General features: G+C 42.2%; 1 protein-coding gene across 2 annotated transcripts in view; it reads left to right on the top strand.

Annotated features, from left to right (window-relative positions):
* LOC115620218 (phosphofurin acidic cluster sorting protein 2) overlaps nucleotides 1-19,399 on the top strand; it is a 42,593-nt gene that overhangs the window by 21,572 nt on the left and 1,622 nt on the right. Inside the window, exons 4-9 of one of the 2 annotated variants that reach the window (XM_030513357.1) lie at nucleotides 5,524-5,789; nucleotides 8,883-9,183; nucleotides 15,922-16,047; nucleotides 17,607-18,204; nucleotides 18,265-18,751; nucleotides 18,814-19,387. In XM_030513357.1, coding sequence (XP_030369217.1) covers nucleotides 5,524-5,789; nucleotides 8,883-9,183; nucleotides 15,922-16,047; nucleotides 17,607-18,204; nucleotides 18,265-18,751; nucleotides 18,814-19,387 — 2,352 coding nt within the window. The remainder of the gene's footprint in view (nucleotides 1-5,523; nucleotides 5,790-8,882; nucleotides 9,184-15,921; nucleotides 16,048-17,606; nucleotides 18,205-18,264; nucleotides 18,752-18,813; nucleotides 19,388-19,399) is intronic. The other variant, XM_030513358.1, reaches the window with a different exon arrangement.

Here is a 19,399-nt window from a genome sequence, read left to right as displayed (position 1 = left end):
GTTTTTATTGTAGCTAATGGTTGGCGGGGATGGGGGACACACCGGAGCACACTGATGCTCCCAATTTAATTTTATGTTTATGGTAATTGCTTATGAAACACATAGACGCCATGTACACCATGCCATAGATACACACCGACAGACAGCGACGGCCTGCCGCTTATGACGTCAGCGGTTGCCATTACCATGGCAGCTATGGCAGCATATTTCAAATATATAGTACTTCCTATGCTTTGTAAAAATGCTCGGACGTTTTCAAATGTAAATTTCCCCTTGGTTACAGCAGCCCCATGGCAACAGCAACAACAGCAATAGCGCTAAGACAACAATTTATATGGGAATGAACTGAAAATATTTGCTATTTGTGTTTACAGCGGCAGCCTCACGTCCTCCACCGCCCCCATCTGCTCACCCACACCCTTACTCGCTGTACAAATTGTGTGAAAATTCAATGATGAAAATAGCTAACGTTTGCAGCGAGAAATTCTTTCTGGTTGAGTAAAAGGTGTGGGGTACAGTTGTTCCTCCTGATCGATCGACGCACTTGTGTGCTTCCTCGCATCTTCCCTTCTACCAACTCCCGCTGAAACTTGCAACACGCTTCGGACAAACTTTTCCTGTCCTTGAGTAGCTTAGCTCTCGGGCGCTTGAATGTAACGACCAACACGACTTAATTCATTGCAGTAGAAGCACTCCTTGCACAGCATACCCTTTTAGTTTAATAGCTAGTTTGAACAGGATAAACCATAAGTATATATATTTAAGTGTAGCTTGCTATGGATGGCTGCTGATTGGCATTCAATGTCTTATACGTCTTAGTCTTAATAAGTAGTAGAATATCAATGGAAGGGTATATACCCTTCCATATAGGGACGGAGATCGCCGCACTTATTCGTCCAGATTCGGGTTGATTGTTTCAGATTCGGGTATCCGAAAAAATAAGCATCTACGTGTGAAGAGTAAGCAGGGTGCTGCCTAAACATTTTCGCGATGCTTCATTACATATGCATGGTATGACTTTGGGGACGGACGTGTTTTGGCCTTGCCACAAAAACATACTGCAAAATGCAACGCGCCAACTGGTCCTGTATAAATTAAATTTTAATACATACGAGTACATATACTATACATATGAGCGAACAAGCAGATAGCCGACTGCTGGCCCATGTTAACATGGCAATGAAATGCAGTCAGCGGACGACCGTCGAAAATTGTGAACTCTCCACTTGGCAGCCGGCCAAGGCAGTAGAGCCGATATTGCCTAAGGTGTAATGTATTCAAATGGGAACACATGACAAGTCGAGGGTCAACACGTTAGCACTTGGCGGGCTGTACCTGCGACCTAGCGCCTTAAACTATTACGGCAATAACGACAAAAATTTTGCATTTGCGCAAAGTACTCTGCCCGGTTTCTACTTTGCAAACCCAAGAGGAGTGAGAACTGAAAGACCTTTTACCTCAACCTATTTTATTATTGATTTTTCTCAGCGTGCCATGCACAGCTCGTCGCCTTAAATCGGGTATGCTGTCCGGCCGGAGGCCTCCAAAAACTGCTGCTGCTGCCGCTTTTGCTATTTCTGCGGTTGGGCCTCTGGTTTTCGGTTTAGCTGTGCCTGCTTGTTGAATGTGGTACGCCCGCACATGGCCTGCCAGCCACACCCATTGGCATTGGGGGCTTGTGTTGCTGTCGGTGTCGGTGTCGGCCCGTGCTTGACACCATTAGTCAGTCGGGCGCTCCTTTAGCACGCCTGCTGGCTATTTGGCCCTATTTATGTGTCTGTGCCGGCATCGCAGATCAACAAATTTAAACTTGTGTGCATATCGCATATTTCATGAAATCCTTATGTACACAGCCAGGGCTGTGGATAAGGACGAGTTTACACGAGATTTTATTTTCAAACCGGAACCCATTATCATAACAGAGTTTTAAACAAGAAACAGTGATGTGAGATCAAATTTTCTTTGAATTTCATTAACACCTCGGATGGGCGAAACTATAGAAGCTGGCAGCTAAAACGGTTAGTTAATAATAAGCCGAGAATATATTTAATGGACAAGCAGCTAATTTATATTTATTTGTATATATTTCTGATCAACATGACAATACGAGTCGATTTAGCCATATTTGTCTGTCTGTGCGCCCTAGATCTTAGACACTATACATAATTGCTCAAGGTACCAAGTTTTGTACTCAGATGTACTTAGGCGTTAACTTCCTGGCGAACCTCCTGCGTCTTTCCACTCTTCTGCTACTGCTTCGGTTGTTTGGTTTGTTTACTTCTGCTACCAATTTAATGGCGTGATTGAACTTTGCTGCTCCGGCAGCCATTGGCGGAACTGTATTGCGTGTTCGTCATATGCTACCCTTTGTGGCAAGCTGTCATGACTGTCGGTTGCCATTAATGCAATGTTGCGAAAGGAAGAATTAAATCATTTGTCCTTGTGCGTTACAGATAGGCCGGAAAAGGGAAACAAGCTGTGCTAATATGTATGTAGTATGTATGTGTGGCTTGGACTGCGCACAATGTGCAGGCATCCTTTGCCAACATTGACTTCTCTGTCTCTATCTTCGTGAGGTGCCTAATCACAAAATGCGTAAATTATGTCGAGCGCATCTTTGTTCATTTTTATGTTGCTCAATCCGTCTGCCACCTCTCTGGCCCATATTTCTGAGAATCTTGGATGGGCATTGCGCAATGAGGCAGTGTTATCGCAAGCGCATGCCCATATCCTGACGTCCTTCCTGACGGCATCTCTAACAACAACGCCTCATAAAAACTTTAAGCAAAACAAGATGCTGTGTATGGGTTTTTCAAGGTCAAAATTGTGTACTTTCCGTGCTACTTTCAGAGCCAAACAAACTGTCTGTCCACTGTCCAATATATATGTATACAACACATCCCAAATGTATGCCCCACCGTGAGCATTAAATCATGAAATCAATGTCGCGTTATTCGTTTTCTAAACGAATTGCTTATACACGCGCCATGAACCGCAGTTTTTCCGATGACGCATAAATGGTTGTTTGTTTGCTTTTTTTTTTAATTTTTAGCTAGCGCCTGACTATAGCCGACATAAAATGTATACGAATTTAAATATTTGGACCATTTTACTTAGCTTTTAAAGTAACATTTCCATGGAAATTCAGTGGTTATGCGAACAGATCGTGGGTAGAGAATGGCAAAAAGGAAGAGGACTTGCAAATTTATAGTCGATGCCAAAACGATTCTGGGTAGCCCGCCAGCCAGACGGTCGGCGAGCTCATTAAGCAGTTTTGTTTGCCTGTAATGTGCATGCCAGCAGCACCAATTGCCTGCAATTATTTGCTTTTTGTACACATTCTGCACTCTCCTCACAATCACACGCTGCGAGACTTGTGTGTACATCATTAAGTTGTCCACCGGCACGTTAATAATGACAACAACAAATATGGTGGCAGACGTTGCCTTAAGATACTTTGACGACGTTATGGCAACAACAATACTCCACTCCTCGCAAATAATTAAAGTGAAGCAACTAAGAGAGAGAGAGAGAGAGAGAGAGAGAGAGAGAGAGAGCAGCAGGAATCGGTCGTTCATTCTTTCTGGCCAAGCCAAGACAAAGACAAATTCATGGCGTGCTGGAGCACTTCACAGCAATTTGAAGTTGCCTGTCGTCGTCGTCGTCGTTGTAGTCATCGCACCTTGGGCTCCCATTGTTTTTCTTGTTGTCGTGATGACGGTCATTGTTATTATTGTGGTTGTTGTTGCTTGTTGGCTGGTCATTGACATGCCAATTGACAGCGTCTATAGGAATTACAAGCCAAGCAACGACCACTCCTTTCACTCATGCGTGGCCTGCATTTTAGCCAGTCACTGCCTGCCTGTTTTACACACTTTTTATCACTTAACGGTTAATGCTGTCAAAAATTTAAACTTACACGCTTCGCCCCCCGCCCTCCCAACTGTTGTTGCTCAGAGCCGAGAGCACTTCAATTTTTCGATTTCCGTTTCGACTCGATCACAACTTATACACACGTTCAGCGCTTGTTGCTCCTCCTGCCGGCACCCACCCACATACATATACACACCCACACATACACACCCACACATAGACACCCACACATACACACCCACACATAGACACACACACACGTGGCTCAACTCACATCGCACGCGATTCACTTGGTCGAGAGTTTTTCTAAAATAGGCGCGCTGTCTATGGCGGTAGGTAGTGTGAAGAACCGGCCGGTAAACGAGATATGTAGGTATGTATGTATGTATATGATAACGGCAGCAAAACATGCAAGATATTAAAAATGAAAGAACTACTAGCGTTTTGCATTGCCGAAGACTGTGGGATACTCTACTGAAATACATTTTGCAATATATGTTAAAAAATGTGTCCGTTTCTAGTTAGTTATTACGGCTACCATGCCCACGAATTAGAGAGTGCTCGACCCTGCACTGACGACTAATCTTATCAAAAAGCTGCACTCTAAATAACGCACAAGTCCGTGGAAGCGGAGGGGTGGGGTGGCTATATAGTCACTGCCGCACAGAAATAGCGGTAATGCACGTTTTTACACTCGTTTGGAATTATCGATAATTAAACGCACTCTATAAACAGACAGAGTATGTACTTATGTATGGATGTATGTGTGTATGTGTATAATTCCCAATTCCACTCTTCGGGCCCAAATGTGAGAGGATTAGTCTAAAAACAAAACTGTACTGAGAATGGGAATGGGAATGCGACTGTGACAATTTTCTATTGATTTGCTCGTAATTTGTGGGGAGCACCTCTGCCGCTGCCGCTGCCGCCGCCGTCGCCGCTGCTGGCAAGGTGAGAAAGTGCCGCTAACTGTTAACACATGCTACATATAAGCATGTATGAGCACTTGCTCTTCCCACACTCTTTTCTGTCGATTCACTTGCTGCTGGCGTTGGCGTCGGCGGCGACGTCGACGTCGACGTCGCCATTAAAGAGTCATACAAAATATGTAGAACATTGAGGCGCCCCATTCATTTGGCTGGCGAACGTGCAGCCGAGCGTGTGGCACAAAGCAATAACAACAAACAAACAAAAAATAAAAAATTAAAATAATTGTGCATATAACGAAGATAACTTGCCGCTGATATCTCGTGATTAGTGTAGCAGAAAAAAAGGCAAACTAAAAAGGCTAAACAAAAATAGCAACAAAATAAAAAATTGCGCTTGTATTTTTTGCTTTCATTAAATACGCAGTTGGAACACAGAAATAAACAATAAGCGTACAAATGAAAATACGAGTACAGCTCAAGTGCACGGCAAGAGTAAATCAAATTTAAGCACCACGGAAAAAAGTACCGAAATAAAAAGTACATCACTGAGCAGTCGTCTCACGTCTCCGGAATTGGTACGTGCCGCGTCAGTCACTTGTTAAGCAACTTAATAAAAACTCTAGCTTTACGAAACTGAAAAGTTGTGAACTCTCATGCATATAGTGCCATACTCGTACTTATGATATTTTTGTGCTGTTTGTGCCTGTGTGCTATTCCGCAGATCGCGTTGCTGAGTATTCGGACGAAGAAGAGGAGGTTGAGTTTAGTTCGGGGGAGTTCAACGACGACGCCAACGAACTGGGATACGATCCGAAGCGCGACTATAATCCGGCCAAGCATGATATGCGCAAGTACCGCAAGCTACAGCGTTCCGGAATTGAGGATATTGCACTAGTGGGCCACCAGCATCAGCATCAACATCCAGTGGATAGCGACAGTGAGTTCGAGATGAAGGACAAGAGCTCATCGCGTGCCAAGTTCAGTCGGGTGAGTCACTAGTATATTTATAAATACATTTTTACTGCAGGAACTGTAAGCATCTGTCTCAAGGCCTTAAAAGTTCTGGGATATAAAATGCAGATCGAAGTCAACCTTACGTATAAAGCATGTTTCCAAAGGGAGTCACCTTTAAATTTCATTGTGGTTCCATTTATATGCTAAAGTATATGTTGTACTTCCCAGTTAATTAGCACTTGATGTGACAACTTTTTGCTCCACAAAATACTCGTACATAAGTGCAATTATTGGGAGCCCTGGCGTGTGACGTATTCATGCAACCATTGCCACAAGAATAACTTTGCTATTAATTTTAGTTTTACTTCTTTGTTTATTACCACATTCGCATGAGATTTGACGCAATATTTGTCAACAGACAGGCCTGCAATTATTTCCGGAATTGAAACAAAAAATACTTATTTCATTGCCGCCTGCCGAACTGCCGAACATAAAGTTCAGAATACAAATGAAATTTCATTTACCTCAAGGATTTTACATACATTTGTTATTTCTATTTGTATATATACTATATAACTAAGAATAGACGTCGTTTCAATATAGACGAAATATTCGTGCTCGAAACATTTGACTTTTGATTCAGCCTTGTGCATGTCATTGTTTTCAAATTCTTGACACTTATGGCACACTTTTCTCTAGCTGATAAATACTTGTAGACCTACCTAATACTTGTAGATACCAAAAATAGCTAGTTGCTACACATACTCGTAGTATTGTATTTGGCCAAAATTTCCGCGCCTTTCTAGAGGCAATGCACCAAGCAAGGCCAATCAATTGCCAATATACGAACAAATATAATATCGAAAATTCCCCTGCTGACGTTTTCTAAACGATGACGTTTATGACAGTCGAAAAAATAAATGCAACGCCAAATGTGCTCACACGTTCTTCTTACATACACAGGTGTGTATTATTTTTGGAGCAGAGCAAGAAGGGCGGGCATAATGGACTCCTTAAGGTTGCAACCAAAAGAACAAGAGAGAGTATTATAAGTTCCACAGGGAAATGACCTGAGTTATACGAGCTTGTTAGGTTGTTATACGGACAAAAGATGACAAAAAGATGAACGAAATTGAAACAAAAAATTAAATAAGCTTTGGCTTCCTAGGCATTGGTTGGTGTAGCCAATGTCCTTCAGATTCAAGGTATAAGAGAGTGTAATTCTTAAGAATTTCATCCCCTGCATATACTACTATATAAATATTGATATGACATGGTGTGTATCGACTTATTATCTTTGGTCGTCTAAAAAACTTTTCTTATTAGCTCTGAAATAGTTGAGTCGAATGGAAACAAATAAATAAACTACGTATCTCAGCCCGCTGATCGAAGTCAACTCTAATGTGCAATTTAACTTCAGCAATATGTGCTTATTTTGCCATTTTCGACCCAAATCAACAAATGATTTCCTGCTTTTGTACCAGCAGAACACATAAAAGAGTAGCATTATTATAAACCGGAAAGGACTCTAGAAATGTGATTGTTGTTCTTTGTTTTAAAAGATTATTTGCTATGTAACAAAGTAAATACATATATGCTTGATCAGTATGACGAGACAAATCGATATAGCCCTGTCTGTCTGAATGAACGCTAGAATCTCAGGACGTATAAGAGCTGGAATAACCAAGCTAGGCATACAGTTTCGGTTAATTCCGTTAGAGGGCAAGTTTGTACTAGGCACAGATCCCACACGACTCTGCATTCTATTCCTATTAATATTAATATAATTTTAAAGAGGTTGTAGATCGTGTTCGTTGTTATAGTATTCGAATATAGCCCTTGCATCAGTGTTGCTACACTGTTATGAGCTTAAAATCCATCAATACAAATTACAAGTAGTCTGCAGACTGCAAGTCGTGGGCTCAGCCCACACCTTGGACTTGATAAATAGAGCGAAAGTTTATGCGCACTTCCTTTATTACAATTAACAGTCGATTACAACAAAAATAGGTGCCACACATGCTCGTATAATATACATTAGGGCACGTGTAGGACGACCACCTAACAATAACTTACAAATGGACTGACGCACTTGGAATGAAAGTAACGGTGGAAAAAAGTGTTCCGATTTGTAAAATTAGAAAATCAATTTTCTGTGGGATCTGTTTTGGAGCGACTGCTCGTCGAGAATGCGTCATTCATACGCACCATGCGGCATGCCCCTGGATGTCGAGTATCTGACAAGCAAAGAAGCAAATAATAAAACGAACAGTCAGAGTCAACGCTCGAAAACAAAACATTTTTCCTAAGCACTTGCTATAAATATTTAAACAATACAACCAATTACAACTGTTTATAGAATACAACAACAACAGAAACAGCAAGGGCAACCTTAACAAATTAAGCGTTGCCTCGACTAGGACTCCCTTGTGCCGCACAGGTGTTGTGGCCCTTCCTGTTGCTGTGTCAGCTTGAAGTTAAAGAACATTTATACATATGCCTCATAAAGATAAAAACCACTTAAAGCTTAATGACAACTCTTGCTGTGGCAGCTGCGCAATTACTTGTAAGAGCGCCTTTGAGTTTCTTTGTTGATATTGCTGTTACTGCCGGCGTTGTCATTGCATGGCAGACAACTGTGCCTTGTTACTAAATGTTACTAAATGTTCCAACAGGCGCATATTTATCAAAAAATAAACTGAATCTGTCGGTGGGTTAAGGTTATTTGGTTTCGTTATTCTAGCACTTATACTTCCGGAGATATATCTACTCGTCTTGTCATACTAATCAAGAATACTTGAGATAGGTCCATTTAAACATGTCCGTCCGTCTGGATGAAAGCCTGGATTGCAAAGACGGTTGAGCCCACATTAAAGAAACTTGCTATGTATACTCTCCTAGTTCCTAGACAACATGACTCCATTTTGTTTGAAATGTTCATTCGAATCATTCACATCCTCAAGCCACGCTTTCCTCTCTTTTAAATGTCTTGGTAGTTTGTGTACTAATTGGAGCACTTGGCCAACGAATTTATAACTTTCGTGAAGTGCTGCAATTTGGATAAATAAGCATAAGCAGAAAATGTTTTGTTAAAAAATAACTTCACAATTGTTTGGTCTTCCACAGACGATTTCGCTGCAACAGCGGAACTTTAAGCAGAAAATTGTCGCACTGCTCAAACGCTTCAAGGCCAGTGAGGAGCTGGAGGGGGAGGCTCATCGCGGTACAGCAGCCCTGCGTGGCGAACGGGACTTGGATGCACTGTTCCAGGAGCTGGAGTCGCTGTCATGCTGCGAGGGCGACGATTCCGGTCCGGACATGGACAGCATATCTATTGGCTCGACGCCGAAACCATCGCTTCGTCCTTTCTTTACCAACTCGCGCATCATGCTGCACGACAGTGAGAGTAGAGTGATGGGAACCCCAGGTGAGAACAAACATACATACATATGTAGGGTTGGCAGCTCTTGAACCAGCAGATAATCATCGGACTATCGGGGTGGTCAGTCCAGGGTAGTCTAAGAAAGTATATCGTTTTAGGAGTAAGAGTTTGACTTCGGAAGCGAGCAGACGTTGTGAACAAGTTATGAATAAACTTTAATTTAATTTGATTTAATTTGCACATGAATAAATATTGTACTCAATTGATTAAAACGACGACGTGTGGTGTACTTATTATTGACGGAGTTTCTGGAGCAGATTTTTACTCACTCGTAGGGAACTCACTAAAGATCCCTACAATTTTGGGGGCTCGTCCGGGATAGAACCACAAGTGAATGTGCAAATTATAAATTAACATTAAGAAATTGTACAAATGAAGCATTTAATGTGTGTGTACGTGTATGTATAAGTTGCCAACCACTAAGTTTTGCGCAACATTGTGAAATTATCACGAACGACGCAACGAAGATCAGACGAAAACAGATGCAGAGAATCAGCATTGCTAAACGCAGTAAAGAGGACGTAAAATGACGCCATTCGTTTTCGTCCAAAGTGTAGAACGAAGAAGTAGCTAACGACGAAGAGCTAAAATACGACGAGGCTACAGTACGACGCAAAGACGAAGGTACTGTAGCAAACAGTAGAAGCAGAGCAGAGAGAAATCACAACGACGACGAAAATAGAAGGCAAAGAAGACTTAATCGACGCTATTCGTTTTCGTGCAAGGCGAACGAAAGAATAGCGAACGTTAAGGAAAGGAGAAAACGACGGATCTACAGACCAAGAAAGGCGAAAACCGACATTATTCGTTTTCGTCCGCATTGCGAAAGTAGAGGAAATCAGCAAACAACGAAAGTAAAGAGTAAAGAAGATGTAAACGACGCTATTCGTTTTCGTGCAAGGCGAACGAAAGAATAGCGAACGTTAAGGAAAGGAGAAAACGACGGATCTACAGACCAAGAAAGGCGAAAACCGACATTATTCGTTTTCGCCCGCATTGCGAACATAGAGGAAAGCAACAGACGACGAACAATACCAGTGGCCATTCGCACGGCCACGTGCGGCTTGTATTCCCTGCGAACGACGTAAAGAAGACCAAGAAGAAAAAGCACCATCTGTTTGTGTGTATTCACATATGATGTCTGTATACGCAAGTATTGATCATATAGAAGAAATGCATGGTGTAGCAAATTAAGCAAGCGGACTCAACTTAAACTTTATTTAATGTAAATTTAATTCACAGACTTTAAAATAAGCTAATATTGTAATATGCAACGCGACGAAATTTTAAGCTTAACAGTGGCAGAGTTGAAGGAAAAATTGAAAGAGTTACAGTTGAAGCATTCAGGCGCTAAAGCAGTTTTACAGGAAAGACTATTGTCCTATTTTGGATTCGATCAAGACGAAAACGAGGAATCTATTTATGAAGAAACGATTAACATAACTGGGGACGAACAGACAGAAGACGCTCAAGTTTTAAATCCAGTAAACGAAGCAGCAGTGGATAGTTCGGTAAATATGGCGTTCACATTAAGAGACATCGAAGATTCCCTTTTAGCATTTACTGGCAATGGCTCTCCGGAAGTTGATGATTGGTTGCATGATTTTGAACTTAATGCTTTAACAGTGAATTGGAATGATTTACAAAAGTTTGTTTATGGCAGGACATTAGTAAAAGGTGCAGCGAAATTATTTTTGAGTAGTCAATCCGGTATTAATGATTGGAATTCTCTGAAGGAAGCACTAAAACGTGAATTTAGTGAAAAGTTAACAGCAAAGCAGCTCCATAAGTTATTGGAAAATAGGAAGAAGAGTCATAAGGAAAGCTTAATTGAATATTTCTATAGTATGTGTACTTTGGCAAGTCAATCCCAGTTAGATGAAGAAAGCATTATTGAATATATTATTGAAGGCATTCAAGATACCAAGCAAAACAAGAGCTGCTTATACCAAGCAAACAATTTCAAGGAGTTTCGTGAGCAACTTAAAATTTATGAAAAGATCAGTTCGAATCAAGGAAGTACACTAAAGACAAAATCAAAATTTGAGAATAGTTCGATTCAAATCAAGGACAATAGGCGTTGTTTCAAATGTGGAGGTAACAACCATATTGCAAAGGATTGCAAAGAAAATGCCGTCAAGTGTTTCAATTGCAATCAGCTAGGCCACAAGGCAAATCAATGCGAAGCAAAAGGTCCAAGAATGGAAAGGGAGAAGAAAATGTCGAATGTCCAGCAATTTTCTCAGACCAGTTTCAATCGGGCTTTTAAAAATGTTGCCATCGGTAATATAGAGATCACTGCATTGTTTGATTCTGGCAGCGATATTTGTACGATGAGCGAGAAAGTTTACAGAAAGATTTTCCCAGTTGCATTGAAAAATGATGTAAAAGAATTGATCGGAATAGGAGGCAAGAAAATCTATACATTGGGTTCGTTTAATGTGGTCACTAAGTTGGACGATGCTCCTTTGGAAATGTGTTTTCACATAGTCCGTGACGATGATACGCTGTACGAAGGTGTGATCGGAAGTGATGTTCTCGATTTTGTCAGTGCGAGCATAGGAAAAAAAGGAGTGTTCTTTCATTCGACAAGTGAAGGGTGCCAGGTTATGGAAGGAATCAGTTCATCGGAAAAAGCAATTAGCAGTAGTTTGGCAAAGGGAAGCCGTGACTTAGAGTTCACTCAACATAGTGATACTCAAGGGACCAGGCCTTCAGAATCAGCGAGTTCAATAAATGATTTGGAAAATGCGTTCCGTCAAATACTGTCTACCAATGTTATCGAAGAGTTTTCACGAGGAATAGAGCTGTCGCATTTGAACCGTGATATGAAGTCAAAAATAGGGAGATTGGTAGAAAATTATAGCCCAGTAAAACCAGAAAGAAGCCCTGTCGAAATGAAAATAATATTGTCAGATGAAGTACCAGTCCGTCAAAGACCTAGACGTTTACCTTTCGTAGACAATGAGAAAGTCGATAGGCAGATCAGGGATTGGTTAAAGGAGGGGATAATTCGACATAGTGTGTCCGAATACGCTTCCCCTGTGGTGCTTGTCGCCAAGAAGGATGGCTCAAAAAGACTTTGCTGCGATTATAGAAAACTTAATGAGAAGATAATTCGCGACAATTTTCCAATGGTGTTAATTGATGATGTTTTGCTCAAACTTCAAGAAGGACGTATTTTCACTACATTGGACTTGTCTAATGGTTTCTTTCATGTCCCGGTACATGAGGATTCTCGTAAATATACTTCTTTCGTCACACAAAGTGGACAATATGAATTTAATTACGTACCATTCGGGATTTCTAATTCACCCCCGGTCTTTATGAGGTATATATTTGCTGTTCTAAGACCATTGATAGACGACGGTACATTGATCCTATATATGGACGATATCATTATTCCATCAAAAGATGAGCAAGAAGGACTCAGAAAGTTAGAGAAGGTATTGTGCCTCGCAGAGATTTCAGGATTGCGCATTAAATGGGGAAAATCTCAGGTGTTACAGCGCAAGGTGAATTTTTTGGGCTACATAATAGAAAATTCAACAATAAGACCATCTAAAGAGAAGACTTCGGCAGTTGAAAGCTTTCCAATTCCGAGAGACCGGAAACAAGTTCAACGTTATTTGGGCCTCACATCTTATTTCCGTAGATTTGTTAAGGATTTTGCTGTCGTTGCCAGACCACTGACAAATCTGATGAAGAAGGATGTTTGTTTCAAAATGGGCGAGGAAGAGTTAGCAGCATTCAATCAGTTAAAAGTTTATTTATCCTGTTCCCCTGTTTTAAAACTGTTTGATCAGAAGGGCTATACAGAAGTTCATTGCGATGCAAGTATGTATGGGTATGGTGCCATACTCTTACAAAAGGACTCGGAGGACCAAAGTCTCCACCCGGTAGAATATATGAGTCGTAAGACAACCCCAGCTGAAGAAAAGTATCCTTCATACGAGCTTGAAGTACTCGCTATAGTGCAGGCTCTTAAGAAGTGGAGAGTTTATTTGCTTGGTAGAAAGATAAAGATCGTTACTGACTGTAATGCTTTTGCGTTAACGATGAAGAAGCAAGATGTTCCAGTGAAGGTATCTCGTTGGGCCATATTTCTGCAGGACTTCGATTATGAAATTGAGCATCGTTCAGGGACAAAAATGAAACACGTCGATGCATTGAGTAGAGTGCATTGTTTATTGTTGGCAGATTCACTAAGACACCGAATAAAGCAAGCTCAGCGTCAGGATGAGTGGATAGCAGCAATTTGTAAAGTGTTAGAGTCCGGTACTTACGACGACTTTTATTTGAAGTATGAAATCTTGCACAAGGACCCAGTTAAGGAATTGATTGTAATACCAACCAGGATGGAAAACGAAATCATAATGACAGCTCATCGTCAAGGGCATTTTGGTGTTAAAAGAACTACCGATTTAGTGCAGCGAGAATACTTTATTCCAGAGTTGTTAGGGAAAGTAGATAGGATTGTTAAGTCTTGTGTAGAGTGCATTGTGAGTGACGCGAAATTTGGAAAGAAAGAAGGGTTTTTGAATGTAATCGACAAATCTGATGAGCCTTTGCAAACATATCATATCGACCATATCGGACCGATGGAGTTGACTAGGAAACAATATAACCACGTTTTAGTAGTTGTCGACGCTTTTTCTAAATTTGTTTGGCTTTATCCAACAAAGAGTACAGGCGCCGATGAGGTGGTTGACAAGTTGCAGAAACAGGGCGAAGTATTTGGAAACCCAAAGCGCGTGATCACCGATAGAGGTACCGCATTTACTGCACACGTGTTTGAGGAATATTGTAAGGAACAGAGTATCCAACATTTGCTGATAGCGACAGGAGTGCCGCGTGGTAATGGACAGGTGGAGCGAATTAATAGGGTGGTCACTACTATGTTAACCAAACTTTGCGCAGAGGATCCGAAAGCCTGGTACAAGCATGTAGGTAGGGTACAATCGTTTATAAATTCCACCCCTCCGAGAAGTACTAAGATATCTCCATTTAAGATTCTGACAGGCATACAAATGAGAACCAAGTATGACAGTGATATAGAAAAGCTTGTAGAGGAAGAGTATATTTTGGAGTTGCAGCAGGAGAAAGAAGATATTCGCAAGACAGCTAAAGAGAACATAGCACAAATACAAGATGAAAATCGCAAGTTATTCAACAAGTCCCGAAAGCCAGAAAAAGAGTACCAAGTCAATGATATGGTCGCTATCAAGCGTACCCAATTTGGCGCCGGATTGAAGCTGAAGGGAAAATTCTTGGGTCCTTATGTTGTGACGCGTAAACTAAGACATGGCCGGTACATTGTTGAGAAAGTGGGCGATGGTGAAGGGCCATTAAAGACCAATACGCTGGCAGAGTATATGAAAATGTGGTCTCCATCATTCGGGTCGAATAATGAATCAGGACGGCCGAATGTAGGGTTGGCAGCTCTTGAACCAGCAGATAATCATCGGACTATCGGGGTGGTCAGTCCAGGGTAGTCTAAGAAAGTATATCGTTTTAGGAGTAAGAGTTTGACTTCGGAAGCGAGCAGACGTTGTGAACAAGTTATGAATAAACTTTAATTTAATTTGATTTAATTTGCACATGAATAAATATTGTACTCAATTGATTAAAACGACGACGTGTGGTGTACTTATTATTGACGGAGTTTCTGGAGCAGATTTTTACTCACTCGTAGGGAACTCACTAAAGATCCCTACACATACATAGAAGCTTAAACATATGTACTTATCCAAGAGAGCATACTATATCTGTTGTAAATTGATTTGAATTTGACGATTAAGCTACTTGTATCAGTATCTTTCTCTCGCTGTCGCTCTCTTTATCTCCATTTATGCCTACACCTACATACTCGTACATCTATCAATTTGTCTCTCTTGTTTGACTTTAGCGCGTTGCGTTCTTCGTTTCGTTGTTTTTGTTGGCATTTGCATAACGTTTATCATGTAACAACAACAGAACAACACACAATCAAACAAACATACATTCACACACAAAAACACACAGACAATTCAACAAACCGACACAGACAGAGCCACTCAAGAGGGTGCGCTATTTCCGCCTATAATTTCGGCCCAGTTAAAATTGTTGCAGCCCAAGGCGCTTGTACTCTTGGCTGCGTATTTGTTTGTCTATTCGACTGTCCGTACCCTTGTCCGGCGGCAACCATTGTCAGCAACACGTCCTCACTCGGGTCAAGGCTGCGTCGCAAATTTGTTTCTCCCATCACTGCACACACACGCAGACAGACAGAAGGACAATCGAGCGGCAGGACAAAATTTCACACACCGATGCTGGCAATAAATCCTGCGCACTCGACGTCGTGCAGACGGCCATTTTTTGAGATTCACGTAAACCTAATTATGTGGAAAAAGCACGAGAATGAGCCACCAATGCCTGAGACAAATATTAACAAAAAATCGTTTGCGCCTTGTCTGTTGTTCTTGTTATAGTTTTATTTTACTTTTTTTTGTTACCTAACTGCGAATCGATTTCGGGTATTCAGTGCAACAACAACAGTATCAAGATGAGCATTCATTTCTAAAACGCTTTTTGTACATTTTCATTTATGTATGTAACTAACCATAAGAGACATGTTTTTGATTTATTTTAGCTGTAATTAAAAATAAAAAACAAAAACAAACTATACAAAAAGAAATACCAAACAAACAAACATTTGCATGGCTTGAACAATTTCTTTTGCAGGCAACTCTGAGCGCAGATCATCGGATAAAAGCGACCAATTGACCAATTCATCATACAATATTGAAAATAACAAAAACCCAAAAAGCATTCATTTAACAAACAATAACAATTCGGCCACCACACCAGGTCTGTGTAAATTACAGCAAGTCAAAAACCAAACAATACCAAAATCAAATACTTTAATTTAATTTAAACACCTCGCAAATACAACCACAGAATCCAAATTACATGCATACTACTACCAATATATACAATCTGAAATTGCCTCGACACCCGAAATTCTTAGACTTATTTCCCTCCCTTTTACACCAACTATTTACAAATCATGTACGATATGTACGGTAGATGCTCGCAAATCAGAACCACATCGTACAAGAAAATATATGATTCACTCAAATAACATCAACCTGCCTGTGAACAGACAATGATTACCTGAATAAATATGTATTTTTAATCCACCCATCAATTAGATAGTGAGCATCCACTGTGCTGAGAAGCCATTCCCCTTTTGCGTTAATGCGAACACATATACTTACAAACATGAGTCACTCTAGATCCTTTGTCATGCCTGAAAGCACACCCACCATCCACAACACTCAAAGACTACTTCAACACACACGCTCACGCACACTAATTCACCTGATATTTGTACTCATACCGTTTGCTCAGCTATATATTTGAGTAGTGCCGACTTAAGCCGCATTTTGTTGTTTGTAGAAGTCGAAAAAAGTAGTTGTAGGTGTAAATTACTGTGCATGCTCAGTCTTAAAACAATCTAGCTGTCCACATATAGTTTGTCTGTATATATTCCATGCTAGACATAGTAAATCTGAACTATCGATTGATTTATTAATTCGATTTTGTCTATAAACCCATAGATAACGCCGAACTATTTGCCCATCCTCCATGCGAACGACCTAGCTTAATTCCTGGATGTAGATCTTTTCAAGAGAAAGTTCCTTTTTGTTCTGACAATACTAACTGTTCGTTATCTCCTGAGCTACCGATTCTAAGCAGAATATCAAATATTAAGAGATCGTGCAAGGTTTCATTAATTAAGACACTAGTAAATACGTTATAGTAAAGGTTTATCGGCGTCCGCTTATTCTTCTGATAAGTAACACTAAAAGTGTCCCCGAGACTTCATGAATGAAACTTTAATAGTTCCCTGTTCCGTTAGCAAATGGTCGATAATCACATAAAGGGTCCTAATTATATTCTTGACTGTTGTAGCCGGAATTTGTATTAATTATTTATTTACATGACTCGGATGCGTGACTGTGCGCAGGTGTATGAGCCTACCATGTATATTTGTGTGTTTATGTCTAGCAGACGCAAGTTCTAAGCTATTTTGAGGCATTATTTATTTTCGGATGCGTCAGAGTGCAGGGGAGGGAGGTTTATTTGGTTATTACCGGGCCGTCGTAAAATTAATATTCGACCAGTGCAGCCGTTCCCAAAAGATACCAAAACTCTAAACACCCTTCGGTCCCACTCCATCCATTGTACACATTTTTGTATGTATGCATGACCCAGTGCCTATAGTGCATATATCTTAAGTGCTTTGTTTATTGTCCCAATTCAATCCTAATCAGTTCCACTCTAGTCTACCCAGACTCTAGACCCCCCGTTCACTGGGCAGTGAGCCGACCCCCACTTACTATCTAACTTGTATCACCCGGCAGATCGCGGTGGGATCGATTATCGCAACGACAGCTCGGGCAATGAGGGCAATGCCGGCAACACTGACGGTCAGATATCTGATCCGCAGAATAGTCCCCCTCGCGACAGGGATCACATGCGTCTGCAACAGCATCAGCAACATCAGCTGACCCCAGTGAGTTCGGTGGCCGCCAGTATGGCCAGTAGTGTAACACCCGTGCAGACCGAGAAACGCTCGCGTCTCTTTCGCACCTCAAGCAATACGCCCGGCAGTGGTGTTGGCAGCATCGCCATCAGCGGGAGCAGCACCGGCGGCAAGAAGAAGCAAACACTCAGCCTTAGCGCTGAACCACGTTCAGTATTAGAGACCTGCCTGTCTCCAACTAATGTCGAGCCGCGCAAAATGCTGCTCGATCAGCTGAGCCGCGTTTTCGCTGGCGAAGACATCACTATACCCGAGGTGGTGACCATCATAAGTCCGCCTGAGGCGTTAGGAGGCAGCACATTGCTGCCAAAATTAGTAACGCTCTTCGCCAACTCCTTTAAGCCGGCTTTTGTACCGCAAAATACGGCTGAAGTAAAGGCCGTGCTGCAGGCCCTCATGGCCAAGATCCAGAAGTAGTAAGTGATCCCCGATCTAAATCTTGACCATCCCCAATACCCATTTTTTGTTCCTTGTAGCTGCAACTCGAACGCCAAGCCACCGCACACTGTGAAGGTGCTGCTCATTGGAGGTGACTGGCTGCAAGGCGCCACTCTGCGTCATTATGTGGAGCTGTTGGGGGTGCGTCCACCTGACTGGCTGAACCATCTGCGCTTCTACTTAGTGCCCATTGGTGGGAGCAGCAGCGGTAGCGTCTCCCGCCACTTGAGCCAGATGGATCAGGCCTATGCCGCCATGTTTGGTTCCGAAAATTGGACGCAGCTGTGCGAACGGGCGGCTGCGACTGCGGCAGCGGTCAGTGCAGTAACTACAGTGAATGCCACCGCACTTACTGCCACGTTGGGCGATGCAGGTGGAGTGGGAAAGTCAGATATTGCGGAGTTAGTGCAGCGTATACAACGGTATTTGCTCGCGGCAGGTCCTTGCACACAGATCCCCATTGCCGAGGCCATGGTTAATTACAAAGACGAGGACTCGTGCCAAATCTTTGTCCCGTTCGTGAGTGTGAGTATAGAAAACAATTCCCAATTCCTTATGCTTATGACTAAAGTGCTCCTCTTTTGCAGGATGTTCGCATTGGGTACTTGGACGGGACCCAAGCATCGTTGGATCTCGAAGAGGGCGTCAGCTCTTCATATTCGGCCACAAGTGCAGCTAGCTCGGTGAATCAGCCCGTCAGCTCCTCGGCCATACCCATAGGCAACCAAAGCTCGCCCAATATTGTGTCCGGTTCGCCGCCACAACAACTGCAGCAGAACATGGGACGCATATCGCCGCCGCTGCAAACACCCCCATCATCGGCTTCATCATATCGTGAGCGTGGGGCCGGCGAGGTGCTCGGCACCCCATCTTCGCAGCAGACGCAGACGTTTAGCGGTGCACTGGCTGCTGCCGCTGCTGCTTCCGAGGCCGTTGAACTACAGGTGGACTACTGGCCGCTAGTTAGGCCTGGAGAGACGCATGTCAAGGAGTCAAAGAGTGGCATGTCGCGTGGTAGCGATGCCGGCGGCAAGAATAGCATTAAGAGTACATTTAGGAATCTGCAGGTGTGGCGATTGCCGCAACATGCACAACAACTGGGTGATATGTCCAATGGACTGACTGTTAGTTTTGCCACCAAGGAGAAGAAGCAGAAGCAGAGTAAGTGCATAT

Source organism: Scaptodrosophila lebanonensis, unplaced genomic scaffold, assembly GCF_003285725.1.
Source record: "Scaptodrosophila lebanonensis strain 11010-0011.00,11010-0021.00 unplaced genomic scaffold, SlebRS2 tig00000024-arrow-pilon, whole genome shotgun sequence".
In the NCBI taxonomy this organism is placed as follows: Eukaryota; Metazoa; Arthropoda; class Insecta; order Diptera; family Drosophilidae; genus Scaptodrosophila; species Scaptodrosophila lebanonensis.
The sequence above is the reverse complement of the archived record's forward strand: the minus strand, read 5'-3'. Positions and strand labels throughout refer to the sequence as shown.